Here is a 20,052-nt window from a genome sequence, read left to right on the forward strand (position 1 = left end):
GTATTAGATTATCAACATAAAAAATATAGTGTCAAATAATGAACTTAGATGGATGTTGGTTGACTTCCTGATTGCATTCTCTGGTGTTGGTTGATAATCATTTTTTGCAGACTAACCTTCTGATAAAACTTTAAACTTCTTGGCTTACTTGGTGTATTTGTTTTTCTTTTAAGCTTTCTTCCAACCTACTTAGATCTCATTTAACACTGTGCTTTTGTACACATCCCCAATGAGCAGTCAAATTTTATCAACATTGCACTAAAAGTATCTCAAAATACAGTGCCTGGGTCATTTCTCTCTGATTTAGCCTTCATTCTACTCTTAAAGCAACAGAAGATTAAGCTTGATTTTGAAGATTCTCTAGTAAAGGAAGAGCTGAAGCTTTGCTATTGGTTTACTCATTTATTTGTTTCATAATTATCTGGGTTTCTTCTCATGCTAAATCTATACCTTTCTTAAAGGCTTATGAAAATTTTGGTGAAAAAATGTTGCTGCTTCAGGGCAGGCATGGAGCCTCTTTTCCTAAGCTAGATAACTGGGTGAGTATTTTCATTTATTTTTCCTAATACAAACAGGTCACATCAAACTGAATATTGTCAGAAGTATACTTGAGAGGATAAAACACTAAATATGTCAGAAGAAGCAAAGAGCATCTTAGTTCACAGATGGGATGTTAGAACTAAGTTACACAGTCATTATATCCCATAGCAATCATTGTAAGTGGTATTTTCAATTTTTAAAAAAATAGCTAAGCATAGCCTTTCATCCAATCATGAACTTTAAGAGATGAAAGGAATCTTAATAGTCAACCAACATAATACTAATTTTATAAAAGAGAAAATGAGTGACATTTTATATTTGTAAAATAAAAGACCACATCTTCCCATATGAGTGTGTAACATTATCAAGAATTTCAGTGACAGCTACTATAAAGATTAGATGGAAAATTATGCAAGAGAAATTAAGCATACAAAAGTTCCCCCAAAATCTTGGGCCATAATCTTAGAAAGTAGATTTAGGAAATCTAAATATTTTTCACCACTATTCTCCTTATTAACGTCCTCGTGTTGTTGTGGCCTATGCTAAACACACTAATTTCAGTTATTTTTAACTCTCTACAATGTTATGTTTCTGAAAATCTTTAATTAGCAGGAGAAGCATTTACATATTACTGCTTCCTTTGTTTAATTACACTCTCCAGTTTCTCTGATATATAAAAGGTAATTGATTACACCTACAGTTTAGGAAAATGATGAAGTATCCTTTAATTATATTGCTTATACGGGATGCAAACAGAAGGATGAGCATTGGCTCAAATCAATACCAGATGTGTATCATGCCCAGAAAAAGGAAGAAGAAACAAAAGGAATGAGAAAACACTGGTATCTCTATCCTGGCTACCATGCTAGGAATTGTGTTACACCTGATATACCATGAAAATATATAATTCTGATTAAAATCTTTATTTTTTGTCTATTGTACATGCAAATGGAACAGTTTTCTTAAGGAGTTACCCAAGTAAATGCTTTAGGATAAACCTTGCTCAAATGTGTAAATACAAGTCCTAATTATACAAGGCTTACATAATTAACTAGAGTGGGGTAAGTAAAATCCATGAAAACAATCTCCAAATTTCATATTTAAGTATATAATTTCAACCTTCCGCTCTATGTTTAATCCAAGTGTCTAACAAAGAGATAAATTTACAGTTTTGCCTATTTTTTCCTATTTCTCTTACCAGCCCTTGAGCAGAAGTGATTTGCAAAAAGATAAAATAAAAACAATAATAATAACAGAAACAACAATAGACGAAAGAAGAAAGCATAGGATTCTAGAATATTCCAGTTTATATAATTAGCCTCTATATAATGAAATGTGGTCTACGGCACCTTAGAACGTAGCTCAAAGTACTGATTTTGGACTGTGCCATCACTGAAACTGAGATTATTCTGAACAGTGAATATAGCCAGACATTACTAGGCCTTTTTAAACTAGCCTAGCAACTAGAAATTCAAAATCACCAATCTTCATATTTTTTAGATAAATTCCTAATTTCTAATTCCCACATTCCAGTGCAACGAGCCATCGTCTCAAGCATCAATGTTTTCTCTCTCTCTCTGCCTCTCTTACTGTTTTCTTTCCTTTTTAACTGACCCTTTAGTCAGCTTATAACAGCACCAGGTAATAACTATCTCATAGTTTCATTATGTAAAATAAACATGGCAGCAGAGGTCCCTATCACTATTTATATCTGCACTCTCCTTGACAGGCAGATGGGCTAGTGCCTAGATAATCACCAAGTGACCTCAGCATAATTATATCACAGATCAAAAATAAAATCCAGTTTTGTATTCCAGGCACCAAGTGGAAAAATGAAGATTCTCTTGGTCTTTCTAGGTCTGCTTGGTTATTCTGCTGCCATGCCAGTGAGTATTAAAAAAGTTTAGGTCTTTTCTTTACGTTTTATTGTTGCATAGGTTGGGGACAGTTATTGGGCTGATTTCAACTGATGTTCTGAATTTGTCACAAATATTCTCTCCTTCCAGATGCAAATGCCCCGAATACCTGGATTTAGCAGTAAAAGTGAGGAGGTATGTATGTTCAGTCTCAGGAGAGACATTTTCCAGAGCCCTGTCCTGAGAGTTCATTTTAAAGGGAGAATATTGGAAAACTTTCTGACATAAAATTTCTCATGAACAAGGTAGAGAGACTCTATACCTCTTAAGCTTTCAAATCAAGGCGAAGTAGTTACTTCCCCAGTATTATCCCACCTATGTGCTTCAATATTTCTTTTCAAGATAAACATGAATTCCGTTAAAGTATAGTTAACGTTAGCTTCTTTGCTAAGTTTTCAAGCTGGCAAAGGTAGCCATTCCACCAAAGGTTGTTATAAGGTAAACACTTAAGTATATAAATATATTTTACATGACTTGTAACCAAGATCATTAGCCAAGCTCAAACCACAACAGAAAGGAGAATCATCTTTTCATAGAAATACCACATTCGTAAACTCTGAACTCCAAAAGTAGAGCAGAATATTCAAAAACTTCAGTGTAGACAAGATTTTTATTCTCTATTACTCTATATTGATTCTTTTCAAAATAAAATTCTGACTTAGAAATAAAATGCCATAGAAGTTTTTTAATTGCATACTTATTTTAAATTCATGCGTAATTAGTAAAAGACTTTATGACTGTTGTACCTAAAAACCAGAAGTTTACTTATTTCTTGTGATTTCATTGAATAAAAAATTTTCACTTTGTGCCACATTAATACATTCCTTTGGTCACAGATGATGCGCTACGGTCACTTCAACTTTATGAATTCCCCACATGTAAGTTTCACTTTATATTATTTCTAATGATTTCTTGTTTATATATAGATAATTATAAGGTTTGTCTTAGCTAATAAAGATATCAATAGATATCCACGATTTAATTAATCATTATAAGAGTTTCAAGGAAGAAAAATCATTTCACCTGTCCTCTTACACCAAACTATCTTCTTATTCATTAATATGGTACTTTCATGTAGATAAAAACTTTCCTTAATTACAAGGTTTCTTCATGTCTGAAAGAAATTGGTTCTGGAAAAAGATTACATAAGATATATTTACAAATAATGAGAACAAAAAAATAGCATAAGTAAATACTGAGGGGTGTAAATTTTATTTGAATTATCTTGAAAGATAACACTAAAATTATGAAATAAGTTTTCATGCAACCTTTAAAATTTAGGTTATACTTCCTACTATGTGCTAATTCTTAGAGCTAATTAAAAATGAACCAAGTATCAGTTGAATCTTTTGGCACAACTTTTCTGAAAAAAATTATATGATAGGACAATAATATTATATGTTACTTTGACTTTTGTGACATGATAATGAGAACCAATGGCGGGGGTGGAATCAAAGGCTTCACCAATTTTTCTCTTAATCCTTTTCATTCAAGTCATTCTCTTTTAAAGCCCCTCACCTAAAATCATCATCATTGTCCATTTTCTCTTCTTCAGCTACTGGTTGGCCCAACTCTTTCAAACACTCATTCTCAGTTTTAGCAATTTTGCCAATGGTTTGAAATTTTCACCAACTTAATTGTCATGAAATTCTACATCTTAATGCAAGATTTGGTACTTCACCTTCCACTGATCTGCATGGCACTTGCATTATTTGTATGTCATTGTATTGTTTGTATATTGTTTGCTTGTACATCATCCATAACAGGGAGAGACTGATTAATGAAGAATGGAGGTAGAAAGTGGTGTTAAATCAGAGAGGGAGGGTGTTTGAATGGGACTTGTTGTTGAAAGAGGTCAATTTATACATTAGCTTTTTCAGATTATAACTACTTTTGCTTCCCTGCAACCCTGTAATGGGGAAGATTTTCACAATGAAAACAGAACTGATGAGGATTCACCCATAATCAAGAAGCCTAGGCACCATGGAATTTTTATTCTTTCCCTCTTTCTCTTTTTGTTTCGACACTCTCTCTTCCTTTGTCTTCTTCTTCCTCTTTCTCCTCCTTGTCCAGCCTGTAACAAGGCACAGGAGTTCTGAATTTGACATCAACTCCTCTGTAACCTGACTTGTACACTTCCTACCAGAGTTAGGGCTTCAGAGTTGGAAAATCGTAAGTCAAATTCTTAAACTGAAATTTCTCACCTAATTCTGCCTTTTGCTTTGTTTGTTTGGTTGTTTGGTTTTCTGAAAGACATATTCATTTCTATAAGACAATATGTAAAGAAATGCTAGCTACAAATCTTGAAGCTTCCATTGTTAAGTTTCATAGGCTTTTTAAGATCCTTAGCTGAGTTTTGGAGATTGACAGTAGAGAGAGGGGACAGCTGGAATCTCGGCCGTCATGTGATTTTGCTGTTATTTGTTACCCTTGCAGATGGCACACCTGGGCCCCTTGTATGGCCATGGTATGCAGATTCCTCAGCTCTTCCCCCAGTATCAGATGCCCATGTGGCCTCAGCCACCACCCAAGGTGAATCACCCACAGAAACCTTCATCTCCCTCAACACCCAATCACCAGAGCAACACTGATCAAGCCCCAGAGACCCAGCAACCCGACCAGCCTCAACCTCAAAAGCTCCCACCAAAATGGCCTTCAAAGCAGCCATCACCCACCCCAACTCAGCCCCAAGAGGAAGCCCGGACACCTGAGGTGAGGCTTGCCCACTAAAATTCCAAACCAGAGTCATAAATGGTCTCAGAGGGACTGGGAGGCCATGCAGCCCCTACAAACACACTTCCTCCAATGCTCCTCAATGTGGGTACTACTATGTATGAAACAGAATCACTAGTTTTGACACTTTTTCCAAGGTGATGCTGTCACCACCTATCCAAAACTGCCTAGCAAGTTTATTCCAGCCTTCATCTGATTAAAAGTTACCCAAACACTGTCACCCTAAAGAAACTCCTTTTAAAATACAGGGGCAACATGGTATAAACATGAGCACCAATAGAAGAGTCAGAGAACAGAGATTTGAATTCTATCCCAGCCCTTATTAGTTGTATTATCTCGAGCAAGTCACTTTGCCTTTATAGACTCCAGGTTCATCATGAGTAAATGAAATATGCTCTAAGTCCCTTCCAGATCTATGTTTTGATGATCTAAAATATTGCCCTGAAAGTTAACACTGCTTCCAGGACTTCAGGATTGCATGAGTGTAGTCCTGACTTAAAGTCCTGACTTAAATGCAGATGGTTTCTCAAGATCTCATTCAGTGTGGAGCTTCTAAAATACTCTTTTAGTCAACTAACATTCATTATCAAACACTATTATAGATGTAGAGAATACAAAACTGAATCAAAGGACATTTTTGGATTTGAATTCTGGCTTCAATCATTTACCAGATATGAGATTTGGGGCAAGTGACTTAACTTCTCTGAACCTCAGAATCTACAGTGAAATAGGGATAATAATAGCACATATCTTCTGTGGTTATGCGAGGATTAAATGAGCTTACCAATATAAAATGCTCAATAAATTGGGAATTCAAAAATGGCACTTCTTAGGGAGTGATGGAAATGTTAGCTATCTTGATCGTGGTAGTGGTTTCATTGGTGTGCACATCTATCAAAATTCATCAAACTGTACATTTGAAATATGTAGGTTACTGCACAGGAACCATACCACAATAAAAGTGTTAAAAAAAAAAAAAAAACTATGGTTACCAAAGAGGAAAGGGCAGGGAGGGGTAAATTAGGGGCTGGGGATTAACAGACACACATAACTGTATATAAAACAGATAAAAATCAAGGACCTACTTTATAGCACAGGGAACTATATTCAATTTCTTATAATAACATATAATAGAAAAGGATCTGAAAAGAAAAAATATATATGTATGTATGTGTACAACTGAATCACTTTGCTATACACCTGAAACTAAGGCTGTAAATCAACTACACTTCAATAAAATCAAAAATATGCATATATAAAATGCTCAGCACAGTACCTAGAACATAAGTGCTCAATAATACTAATTATTGTTATTATTATTATCTCTGTCCTTTAAAAAATTCACAGTTAAAAGCAAAAGAAAACGTAGATTTCCAAGTTTCAAATAATTGTCTTTAATTAAAAAGTTTGTTTCATTTTTCATCTGCTCTTCTCATTTCCACATCAACCTGATTCTTCTGTTCTCTCTAGGCATTCCTACCATTCGGCAATGGGCTATTTCCCTACCAACAGCCACCGTGGCATGTTCCACACGTGAGTTTTTTCCCTTATGCTAGAAATGAAAAATAATATTAGCATGTTCTGTCCCATACTAATCTGAATTCATATGTTCTAAATGAAATGCCATATGCCAATCAGAAGAGAGTATGAAACAAAATCATCACATCAGTAGGAAAAAAAGAATTTGTACTCAAATTGGTGAGATGAACACAGCCTAAATGACCCAACACTACTACTAACTTAGTTAATGAATTAATTTTAAAGGGCTATGCTCCTTTATTACTATTCCTCACCTAAGAGATTAGAAAACACAAGGATTATCCTCATTTAGTTTAACAGGAAAAATGGGACAAAATGGAGTTTGAAAATCATAAGATGAGCTATGAATCAGAATAAGATTTTTCCATTATATCTTATTATTTCTAGTCAAAGATATTTCATTATAAAGAATTGTGTAACATAATAATTACAAGAATCCTTTAAAGTTTAAAATCATTAAAGCATAATATTGAAATCGCATGACAAGCATTTAAAGTAAGAATCAAAAAATACACTATTTGAACTAAATAAATATTAAAGGCCAGGTGAAGTTAAATTAATAACAACAACAACAATAAATATTTGATGACTCTTCATTCAGCTATGGCATTGGTCTTCCTTGTCTACAACTTTACAAGCAAGAGGCTTCTTATCACTAAGGAACAATTCATTTCAAGGAGTAAAAGTTCTCTACTTTTTTTTTCCTTAAAAAGAGTGACATCCTTTTAACCAGTAATACTGAACTGAGAAAACTAAAGCAGTACCAGGCGAAGAGTTAAAGAGCACGTAAACACGGTTCTCTTGCTGAAATAGCTATTAATCTCACCTGCACAGAACTTCTTGAAAGTCTGTGGGAGCGGAACTAATTTTCTAAACCCTCCCCTGAGAAGAAACTCAGCCTCCAAGTTTGATTTGGAAAATAAACCTTGGTTTATTAAATATTACATTTAATAATAAAAAATAAACATAAATAAAATATTATAGTAATAATCCAGAAAGAATTATCAATTTGTCACCTTAAATGTGAAGTACATTCTCAAAATAACATCATTATTTAATCTCTATTATTAGATATTCAAATATGGATGTTTGGATCTTAATACCACTCAAATCTGTGTGTGTGTGTGTGTGCGCGCGCGTGTGTAGGTATTGGTGACGGGGCAGGGCAACTGTGAGGAGATGCAGCCTCACATGGTATTTTGAGTAAGATAACCTAGGATCCCACTGAAGCCTTTGTATTCACTGATGGTTATGTCATAATTATTAATCACTAGATTGTAAGAGCTAATGACTCATAAGCTAAAAGGCAGTAACAGTGCTAACACTGACTTGAACTATTTTTAAAACACCTTGAGCTTTACAAATAGCAGCATAGAAAGTGGTTTTCTCTGTGTTCATTGTGTTTTTCACCTTTCAGAGGGTACCAACAGGCTATGGACGTCCAGCAGTCAGCAATGAAGAAGGCGGGGTAAGTACAAACAAAGCTGTATTTCTCATTAGGAATTACAATCCGAAAGTCTCTGCTTGTTGGATCCCCATCTAATAAGAAAGTTAAAATCCAACACATGAACCTGTAACTCAAGTAGTCATGATTTTAAAAAGAAGTGAAACAAACCAAGTCAGTAACCTAAAATAAAATAAATGTGATATATCATTTCTCCTCTACATGTATTAAAATCACTCTCTCTCTCAGTCTCCTTATCTCTCTCTCTTTCTCTCTCTCTCTCTCTCTCTAAGAAGGCTAATCTAATAACTTTTGCTCAGGGTTGATGCTGGACTCTAAACAGTGATGGGACAACTAGTGAACAGGAATGAAGTAAAATTATCTTAGAATGTTATCCCTTGGAGGGAGTTAAGTAATCACTTAATGCCCTCATTGTACAAATAAATTGAAGCCTAGAGAAGATAAATTACTATCCAATTTCACCTACTGAGCCAATTGATAAACTGGACCCAAAACCTAAGTCCTCTGATATTCTGTCCAATGTTTTTTTAGGACACCACACTAGGAGAGGGGCCAAATTCATGTCACAGAGTGATACACTGTTTAAATATTCTGGCACTGTGTCATCAAAAAAGCCATTGCAGTGATTGTGGCACAGCACCCGACCCCTAGAGCAAACTTCGTCTTTCTCCCTGAATAACTGCTACGTCACCAGTGAAATACAGAAAACTGACAGCTCTGGAGCATGGGGGCTGAGGGGCAAGTAGTCAAAATAATGACATTGAAAACTCCTATGTCAGTAACGGCATAAGGTGCTTTCAGATGTATCTTGTCAAATAATTCCCCAATAAAAATTATTCAAACAAGTGTATGCAACCTAGAAACGGGTTCAGATTTTCACAAACGTTTCACGGGACAGTGAAGCAGGCAGTTAGCACAGGAATTAAGAAATCTGTATTCCATCTCCTGGGGACACTGCCTGATTTCCTGCATGCTGTCAGAGACATATCCTCACCCATCTGTCTCTTCATCTCTATTCACAGATAAGGATTAAAATACTTTATCTCTAGATTGCATTTGTTTTAAAAGAAAAACTAAATGACCCAAATGTCTAACAAACACACTGACTGACAGAGCTCATGAGGATTACATCATTCATTAACCAAACATTTACTAAGCAATTCCCACTGTGATAAAGTGCTGGGGAAAACAAAAATGAGAAGAATGCTTTCACACAAAAACTTCACATGGGAGAGTCAAGTGGGAGAATCCCAGAAAAATAGGCAACCAAAATTCAGCGGGATAATTGCCAGAGCAGAAGCCTATATTTCTGTGGACATCCAGGAGTAGAGCCTAATTCTGCCCAAGGAAGCCAGGACAGAGAAGGGAGCATTCAAGCTGAGTCCTGAAGATGAATCAAGTTCTCCAGGAGGGATAAACGTGTAGGTGAAGAGAAAGTTCAGTCTGAAGAGGCCATGTGCAAAGGAACTGGAACAAAGAACGGAGTACTCAGAGAGCTTGTAGTAGTTGTGACTTTTTAAAATTATTATTTATTGTAGTAAGGACACTTAATTTACCCTCTCAACAAATTCTGAAGTATACAATACAGCACTGTTGCCTATAGGTACAATGTTCTACAGCAGATCTCAAGAGCTTATTCATCTTGCTTAACTGAAACTTTAAGCCCATTGATTAGTAACACCCCACTTCCCCCTCCCTCCAGCCCTTGACAATCACCATTCCACTTTTTCATTTTATGAATGTGACTGTTTCAGATACCTCATATAATGGAATCATGCAGTATTCATCTTTCTGTGACTGGCTTATCTCTTAGCATAATGTCCTCAAGGTTCACCCATGTTGGTACATATTCAGGGTCTCCTTCTTTTTGAATATCATTGAGAATAGTGCTACAACTAGTTGTGATTTACAACCGCATAAAGAACAAGGGGAGGAAATGAGGCTGGATATAATTGTTATGAGCCAGATGATTATTTAAAATAATAATAATAATAATAATATATAATATATAACACTTGTCAGGCACTTCCTAAGTAGCAGGCACCGAGCTTTACATACGTTACTTCATTTGACCCTCATGATAACCCCTGAGAAAGATATTATTTGATTGTCTGCATTTTACAGATGAATAAACTGAGGTCAGCCCAGAGTCATCCTACTAGTACTGGTGGAATAGGGATTTTAACCTATATTTGTCTAAAGCCCCACTCTTTAGCCCCATGCTTTGTGTTATGTTATGGTTTACAGTTAATCCTGTAAAGTAAGGACAACTTTAATTAATATTTAAGGAGGAAAGTGACAGAACTTTCCGACACACCCACCCCCACTACTACTCCACTACTCTGATGGCAACGGAGAGGCAAGATTAGAGGAAAGTAAAATTATATCCAGAGAAACTAGTAAGAAAATTGTTAGAATAATTCAGGGGTATTGGGAATAAAGGAGAGGGGACAAGGATGAAACTTTAGATTTTATAGGATCTGGTTATTAATTGTCTGGGGGAAATACAGGAGAGAGTGGAAACTTGGGAAAGTGGGTGGACAGTGGTGAATGCTGCTTAGATAGAGAATACTGGAGAATGAGGTTTTGGGGAAGATGAGTCCAGTCTGTGTACATCCAGTTGGAGGTACATGTAAGATATTTAGTGTAGCAGTCTTGCTGTCTCAACCTCAGGAGACACTGTCATGGGTCAGAGTTATAGTTTTAGGAGTCACTGGCACATATCTTATTGAAAGAATTGGCCTGCAAGAGATTGCTCAAAGCAGGTGTGTAAAATGAGAACAGAATAATACGGTGGATAGAGGATGGAATCCTAAAAAAAAACAAACACAAACAAACAAACAAAACCTTAGACTCCAGGCCTAGGAAGAGAAAATTGAGAAGTAATGGTCAGAAAGTTAGAGTACCAGACGAGAGAACCAGAAGGGGCAGAGGGGTCATGGAACCAAGGAGGAATCAAATTTCAAGAAAGAAAGCATAGCCGCTGGTGTTAAAAGAAGTATGCGCTAATAAGATTTTTCTATCACTTTCAAAAATTCCGAGAAGCACCATAGTAGGAAACAAAGAGTAATTATCGATTTCCATCTTCTTCCCTACAGAATCCTTTCTTTGGATATTTTGGATTTCATGGATTTGGGGGCCGTCCTTATTATTCAGAAGAGATGTTTGAAGATTTTGAAAAACCCAAAGAAGAAGATCCTCCTAAAACAGAAAGTCCAGCCACCGAACCTTCAACTAATTCAACAGTTCCTGAGACTAATTCCACCCAACCAAATGCACCCAATCCCAGAGGGGGTCAGAGTGGAAATGACACCAGCCCATCAGGAAACAGTGGCCAGGGGCCTAACACTGTGAGCAACCCTACAGCTCAAAATGGCCCTGTAGTTAATGTTTCAGGCCAGGGAGTTCCAAGAAGTCAAACCCCATGGGGACCAAGTCAGACAAATTTTCATGAAAATTATCCAAATCCTAACATTCGAAGTTTTCCTGCAAGAAGACAATGGCATCCTACTGGTACTGCCATGGGGCACAGGCAGAATGGGCCTTTTTACCGAAATCAACAAATTCAAAGGGGTCCTCGGTGGAACTCCTTTGCTTTGGAAGGCAAACAAGCAGTTCATCCAGGATATCCATTATATCGCAAAGCTTATGCTTCTACTGCAAGAGGCAATGCTCTCAATTATGCAGGAAACCCAGTGAATTTCAGAAGAAAGCCGCAGGGGCCAAATAAATACCCTATGGGAACCAATGTTGCCCCTCTGGATCCTAAACATGGTACTGTTGGTGGTAATGAAAACATCCAAAATCCAAGAGAGAATCCAGTAAGTCAAAAAGAAAGAACAGTCACTCCTACAATGGATCCAAATGGTCCCTGGAGAAACTCTCAAGATTATGGAGTTAATAAATCAAACTATAAATTGCCTCACCCTGAGGGCAACATGCTAGCCCCAAATTTTAATTCTATAGATCAAAATTCTTATTACCCGAGAGGAGATTCCAAAAGAGCCCCAAATTCTGAAGGACAAATCCAAAGCCAGAATTTGCCCAAAGGGATTATTTTAGAGCCAAGAAGAATACCATATGAATCAGAAACTAAACAGCCAGAATTAACGCAAAATACCTATCAGCCTGTGTATCCTGAGGGAATCCCTTCCCCTGCAAGGGAACGTTTTCCTACTGGAAGGAATACTTGGAACCAACAAGAAATCTCTCCACCTTTTAAGGAAGATCCTGGGAAGCAGGAAGAACACTTATCTCATCTTTCCCATGGCTCAAGAGGACGTGTTTACTACCCTGACTATCGCCCCTATGATCCCAGGGGAAATTCACCATACCTTAGAAGTAATACATGGGGTGAAAGAGATGACTCACCCAATACAGTGAGACAGCCTGAAAATCCACACTACCCCATGAACACTCCAGACCCAAAAGAGACGATCCATTACAATGAAGAAGACCCAACTGATACAACTGGGGATGAACCTTTCCCAGGACAAAGCAGATGGGGTGTGGAGGAGTCAAGTTTTAAAGGAGGCCCAACAGTTAGGACCTATGAAGGCAAACAACAATATACCTCAAATCAACCAAAAGAATACCTTCCCTATTATCTAGATAATCCATCAAAACCCAGGGAGGATCTTCCTTATGGTGAATTTTACCCCTGGAACCCAGATGAGAATTTTCTGTCATATAATATAGCTCCCACTGTACCACCACCAGTGGAGAGCAGGGGCTATTATGTTAATAATGCTGCTGAACAAGAAGAAAGCACTAGATTTCCTTACTGGAACTCCTGGGACCACAGGATTCAACCCCAAGGGCAGAAAGAAATAAGACCATATTTTAACAGAAATTTCTGGGATCAGACAACAAATTTACACAAAGTCCCCACTAGTTCACTACACCAGGAGAACAAGCCCTATTCCAGTAATTCCCCAGCTGGGCTTCAGAAAAATCCAACATGGCATGAAGGTGAGAATTTGAATTATGACATACAAATTACTAGGTTAAATTCACCACAGAGAGAATATCTGGCTTTCCCAGAGTTAATTCCTCCAAGTTACCCAGCAGGACAAAAAGAAGCACATTTATTTCACCTAAGCCAGAAAAGCCCTTGCTGTGCTGGTGCCTCAATAGGACTCAAGAACAATCTACTTGCTCTGCAACACTACACTCCATCTTTTGGTCTTGCACCAGGGGAGAACCAAGACACCAGCCCTGTGTATACAGAAGATAGTCATACTAAGCATGCAAGATATACTACCTCCCCGATGAGTATCCTGCCTGGACAAAGAAACAGCTCAGAGAAAAGACTGCCTGGGGAAAGTCAAAACCCAAGTCCTTTCAGAGATGATGTATCCACTCTGAGGAGGAACACACCATGTTCTGTAAAGAATCAATTGAGCCAAAGGGGAATTATGCCCTTTCCTGAAGCCAGTTCCCTTCAATCAAAGAATATACCTTGCCTCAAAAGTGATCTTGGGGGAGATGGGAACAATGTTTTGGAACAAATATTTGAAGGCAACCAGTTCAATGAAAGAACTGTTGACCTTACTCCTGAGCAGCTTGTTATTGGTACACCTGAAGAAGGTCCCAAGCCAGAAGGAATCCCAGGTGAAGTCCAAGAAAATGAGGGTGAAAGGCAGCAACAAAGACCATCTAGCATCCTACAGTTACCATGTTTTGGCTCCGAATTAGCAAAGTATCACACCTCCAGCACTGTAACTCCATCTAGCATTGGAAGGCAAGGCTCATTTGATGGGGATCCAATTATGCCTACTGAAATTCCTAACTCATTGGCCAGGTTAGCTACTGGGGCACAGTTTCAGAATATAAATGTAGACCCACTTAATGCAGATGAACAAACTCCATTAGATTCTCTTCAAATAGGGGCCAATCCACAGGACCAGGTGCAAGACTGCTTACTACTTCAGGCCTAGGGATTATCTCAACCAAGCATTCTTTGGGGAAGGAAAATACCTGCTATGCTACAGTGGTTTCCAGACATTTCCCCCACAAGACTCAATTAGTATTTCACTCTCTTGGAGATCCTTAAGTTTTTCCCCATTCCCACTAATAGAAGGTTGGGCCTCTGAGGGTTGCTAGATCCAGTACTGTGACTAATTAGCACTGACCTAAAAAAAAAAAAAACAAAAAAAAACAGCAGGAAGGCTAAGACCACCACTGCCTTGAACTTGGAAGCCACCAAGTTCTGGACTAGTTTCCCTTTGCTTGCTGATTCTTCCTTTTTCTCTCAAAGTTCCATACTTGTAAAATTGTCTGGTTTTGCAAGACGAACGGCATGAACTTTCCATTTTATGTATGGAGATCTATACATTAGTATAATCCTAATGCACTGTACTCTTTTTTTTTCTTGTGTTGGTCTTTGTCAGTTTTTTTTCCTGGTTAATATTCTCTTTTGGAATTGTTTTTCTTTCACTACCTCTTTCTTTCTCTTTATCATTTCCTTTTTTATCTTCCTTCCTTCTTTTCTTCCTCAACCATTCTATATTTAGCTTTCTATTTTTTCCTTCCCCATCTTGCCCTCTCTATCACTTCTTATATACTAAGCTACCTTTAACCATCACTTGTCTTTACATCTACTTTCTCCATTTTGTCTTCCTCTCTTCTCAGCTTTCTGTTCTGTCTCCCAATGTATCCCTTGTCAATCAACCCCTTTCTTCTCTAACTCCTTTCTTCCCTTCTATTTATCTTTTCCCCTTTACACCATTTTTGTATCTTAAGACTGCATCTCTCTCTCTCTCTTTGTATCTCCTCTAAATTCTATCCTAATTTTTCTCTTGGCCCAGCCTAACCATCATTGTAGAATATATTTCAGAAATAGTGGACACTGATACCTACTTTTATTTTTAATTTTCTTAAGGCCTTTACCAGGTAGACACAGCTCAGCCAGAACAACACAGTCAAGAAGAAGGAAGAGAGGCTAGTTACCCAGAACCAGTATCCTGGGGACAAAGCTTAGGAAGGTAGGAAGGGAAGGACTCCCTCTCTGCGACTGAGCATCCAAACAAAAAGAGCAGGACTTGCCATACCCCATCACCAACTCAAAATCTGCAGGATCTAGAGAATACATTTGGGGTAACATTATCCTAATCAAGTAAGAGAAACACGCGGTGTTTATTTTTCTCTAGTAGTACAGTATAAGTGATTCTACTGGTGTATGCCACTACTAACATAAAGACTTATTTTTCATGTCCTGGTAGAATTATTCACAGACACATTTTCTTTGTATCTTGACTAAATAGTGTAAATTATTTTGTAAAGTAGATATTTCTATATTGCCTTGCTTAGAATACATCCAGGTGTTTTGTTCTGTTTTTATTAATGGCACTTTGGCCTACTCTCTGTATACTCCTTCTTAGAGAGGAAGAATTCTCAGAATTATCCAGAAAGTTGCCTTCTAACTCTTAAGAGTTTCTTAGGAGAAAATTTCCTGGGATAGATGTCACAAGAAGACATTTGGGAAAATATAATGTTGAAAACTTCCTGAAGAAAGGAATCTTGTCCTTTGAGTCTTCCCAAGTTCCTGGCCCAGTGTCTTGCATGTAGTAGATAGTCAGTAAACATGTATTGATTGATTGATCTTAAAAGTTTTTAAAGCTCCCTTGAAAATACAGTGTGCTTGTCCAACGGGTAAACCATCTGGGATGCTGAATGAGACACCACACTCTGTAGCTTCATATATTCAGCAACATTTGCATTGTAGAATCTCGGGTAAGAAGAGGTCTTAAAGGTAGATTATCTAGGCCATCCATCATCTACTAGTTGCTTAAATCCATCACCACCAGATTTTAATCACATGTTGAAAAACTATTAACTTATTCTATTTAAAACTCTCTTAAGAATTATTCTCATCAAAATAAAACTACATTGTTATGTTTCACTACTTTTTTCAAATGATTTTTTAAACCTAGATATAAATACTGTCATTGTAAAACATTCATTCACTTCAATATTTCATCAAAATGCATGGATCATGTATTTCTTTTGGCAGATATGTCAACAGATCTTCATCTATGAGGCACCACAGCTTTTAATTTATCATCTGAGACCTCTGTAATGTAAAATGTAAAGGTACAGTGGGACAAAAACATCTACTGAATTTGAGAATATAGAGTGAAAAACAGGGGGAGGGGACATCCCCATAGAATATGACTCTTTATCTCACCACCACAGGTATCCTTCTGTAAACATGGATACCAGAGCTGAGTTCCCTACAATAAGGAAATTGTTCTGTGTGCTCTTGCTAAGTTATTGATTACGCTTTTAAAGTCAGCTCTAAGATTATGGTGCATGCAGTGGGGATGGCAGGCCCTGAAAGTGATTCCCTCTTGTCTCAGTTCTATGTCTATGGTGAGGCCCTATGTCTAGTGGTCATCATATGCTGATTCTAAAATGGGTGGATATATCCTGGTGATGACACTAGTTGATAAATTTAAGAAGAAAATAACATCTGAGGATGACAAATACAGGAGGTAATCCAGCAAGGCTAACACACACTTGCCTTATAAGCTTTTCTGTCTCAAAGCCTATGTTAGATTTCTCTAGGGGGTAGTTGGGCATTGATCCAGTTGGCTGGAGGAAGTCTTCCATTTCTTCATTTTGAGCAAGAAGCAAAATAGGATGATGAAATATAGGGTCCAACCACTTGTGAAAAACTCAACCAAGTAGCCATTATCATAGATATCCTTCCCCTGGCTTTTTGGTTCCTCTGAACATGTTTTACTTTAGTCACTCACATCAGAGTCTTAACTTTATACATCTTTAAAGAAAATTCACAAGACATGACATGTGAGTTACTTTTATCATTTGTTTTGACGTATCTCTGCCCTCACTTAACCCACCCTCCTTCAGTCATGACCTGAAGGACACTAAAGAAGAGTCATCTTGCCCTTGGGAAACCAAACTTTATTTCTAAAAACCAAAAAGGGAACCAGAAATGTAGGACTTGAAATCAGCAAATCCCTTTACCCTTCCTTCACAAAACCTCAAATGTTTCACTGTGACTCAGACAAACTGCCCAAGTAACACTCAGAAGAAAACTGCACTTAGTAGAAAAGAGGTAATCACCATTTCACAATGGGTTATTGCTATTGGCTTTGTCCACCTGTTCCTCCTTGCCTCTGCATCTCATCCCCAGCTCAATAACATCAGCCACTGGATCTTTTTCTCTCCTTTTGCATTCATAGCCAATAAACAGGATTCAGCTGGTAACAAATAGGATCTCATGCTGGAAGAGCAGAACACTTCAAATAAAGGAGCGAGAAGGAAACCAAGGTGTAATTCAACAAAGACATGATTGTGAAACAGATGAAGCTACTCTCATGCCCTGTTACCTCCCCAGTCAAGGTCCTCTGCTCTCATAGCACCCCAGTTCATCTCTCTGAGGACACAGCACCCTCCATTTCTGTGGTTCAGCAAACTGGGACAGTAATTTCCTCTGTATTTATCCAAGTAACCATGCCTCATTCCTTTCTGCACTATATAAAGCAGACATTTGTTATGGTTAACCTGAAAAAAAACATTCCTTCTCAAGTGCTGATTAATTTGTAGCCCTCCCAAACTATCCACCATGCCTTTAAAGAGTGAGTGGATTCTCAGCTTATTTAGACAACAGTAATGGTAGAAAACTTTGTTTGGAGAGGACCTTGTCAGTCCCTCAGCTATTAAACCACGCTGGAAGCTGTCTCCCCGACCTAGGATTCAGGCTGTTTTGACAATGATGCATGCTATACCAGTGTTTCTCAAGCATTAATATGCCCATGAATCTTGTAAAAGCGCTGGTTTTGATTCCCCAGCCCTAGGATTCCCAACTACCCTGAAGGCTCACTGCACTTCGTTTTTTACATTTAATCACTCATTGTCTTATAATATGTGCTGATTTTTCCCTGTGTTAGCTGTACTTAGAGAAGAAGGAAGAAAACTCCTAAAGAGTGAGGCCCAGTTCTTATTCAACTTCTGTATCCCTCACAGCAACCAGCTTTGTGTTGAGCACAGAGTAGATGCTGAATAAATATCACTTCTTCTTTAAACACATTTTGTAAATGAATATGAATTTAGATTTTCCAAATTTTTAATATAATTGATTAAAAATAAAAATGAATGATAATATTTTTCTAATTACCAAAATATACACTCATTGTAGAATATTTGGCAAATAATGAAAAGTAAAAGGAAACAAATAAAAATAATACATAATCTAACCATCTATAGTGGGATATTTTGGTCTATTTTCTCTTTTATGTATGTATGGGGGGAGTCTTAAAGTAATTATTTTATGAAATAGCCTACATTTCCCTCTTCACATTATATAAGCAATTTTCATACAATTAAAAATACTTCGTTTCATTTTTATTTCTTATGAATTTTCACTATAATAAATAATGTTGTGGTAAATATCTTTATACCTCTTTGTCCATATTTCTGATTACCTCCTCAGAAGTAGAATTACTGGGGGAAATGGTCTGAAAATATATTTTAGGCAAGGTAACATACTGAAGAACATTGGCTTTGAGACTGAGTTTGAATCCAATTATCAGTTCCCCATATGATATATGTCAAACCTTAATAAGATTACTTTATCTTTTTGCATCTTAGTTTCATCATCTGTAAAATGAAGATAGTATTTATTTCATAGGGTACTTACGAAGAATAAATAAAATGTGTGTTAAAATGCATATGAATTGTATTTCATAAATCACCACTAGGTGGAGATGGAGGTTTATAATTACAAAATAGTGGTTCTAAAGCAATTCCCAAGCTGCATCACCAGCACCAGTGAATTCTGTATTATGAACCTGTTCGCATGTGATGCAGTTTCTCCTGCCGCATTACAGAACTACTTAATCAGCATCTTTGGGGTGGGGCTCAGCAATCTGTTTCAGTGAGTCCTCCAGATGAGTTTCATACAGGCTAAAGTTTGAGAATCACTGATTTAATTCATGTTCACATTTTTCTCTAATTTGTTGCCTGGGCAGAGAAGAGCCAAAAGACAATTAACACCCAATACCAACTGTAATTTACAGGTTACTGAATGCTACAAAAGCTGTACAAAGTGATAAACATACATCATAGAATGTATCCTTAGTTTTATAAGATACCTATTTTGTCAGGTAGTTATTTGTATTCCCATTTTTCAACCTTACATTGAATGAACTTCCCCTTAGTGACTTATTATTTAGTCCCTAAGTACAGAGTCTGTATTCCAAGCTAGGCCATGAATTTACCCACTATACCACATTGTCGCCCCAAAACCTGTCAGTATCCTTGCCACATTCAATCATCGTTGGCTGGGAGCAGCCCATGGACCTCACACAAACACAAAGACAAAGGAGAGGCTCCTTTCAGAGCTGCCTCATCTGCATTGATCCCTTTTGTATCCTTGCTATACTGTCCACTTAAACATACAAATGAAACTAACAAGGTTTTAATCACTGTTCAGTAATTCTCATTTAAGAGTCACTATCTACTCTGGATTTATACTGAGTTAATGCTTAATAAAGCACTTACATGGGTGCCTAGCACATAGTAAATGTTAAATTATTAAATGATAATCCTAGAGTTTAACTGAGCTTCTGAAAGAAGGAATACTCAGGACTTTTAAGTTTGCAGTCCTCTCCCAGCTGGCATTTAATGCGGCAGTCGTGCTGGCACATGGCTCTCTCCTACAAGCATCTGCAACGTGGTACCAAAAATTTTTCCTATTGGGTATGCACAGAAACTAAGGCAGACAGGAAGAGAGTAGAGCAGCCTCTTCAGAAATAGTTTCCCCCAAAAGTTCTCATCACGAAGAAAACAAATTGTAATTATATGAGGTGATGAGTGTTAACTAAACTTACT

At 37.2% G+C, this 20,052-nt stretch overlaps 1 protein-coding gene across 1 annotated transcript; it reads left to right on the plus strand.

Moving 5' to 3' along the window:
• The first annotated feature begins 485 nt into the window (after nucleotides 1-485).
• On the plus strand, nucleotides 486-14,353 carry ENAM (enamelin). Its single transcript, XM_031470224.2, has 8 exons — nucleotides 486-539; nucleotides 2,358-2,426; nucleotides 2,547-2,591; nucleotides 3,293-3,334; nucleotides 4,893-5,168; nucleotides 6,660-6,722; nucleotides 8,146-8,196; nucleotides 11,292-14,353. Exons 1-8 carry the CDS (start codon nucleotides 486-488, stop codon nucleotides 14,130-14,132), a joined length of 3,441 nt encoding a protein of 1,146 aa, XP_031326084.1. The 3' UTR covers nucleotides 14,133-14,353.
• The last annotated feature ends 5,699 nt before the right edge of the window (nucleotides 14,354-20,052 follow it).

This window comes from Camelus dromedarius, chromosome 1 (genome assembly GCF_036321535.1).
Source record: "Camelus dromedarius isolate mCamDro1 chromosome 1, mCamDro1.pat, whole genome shotgun sequence".
NCBI lineage: Eukaryota > Metazoa > Chordata > Mammalia > Artiodactyla > Camelidae > Camelus > Camelus dromedarius.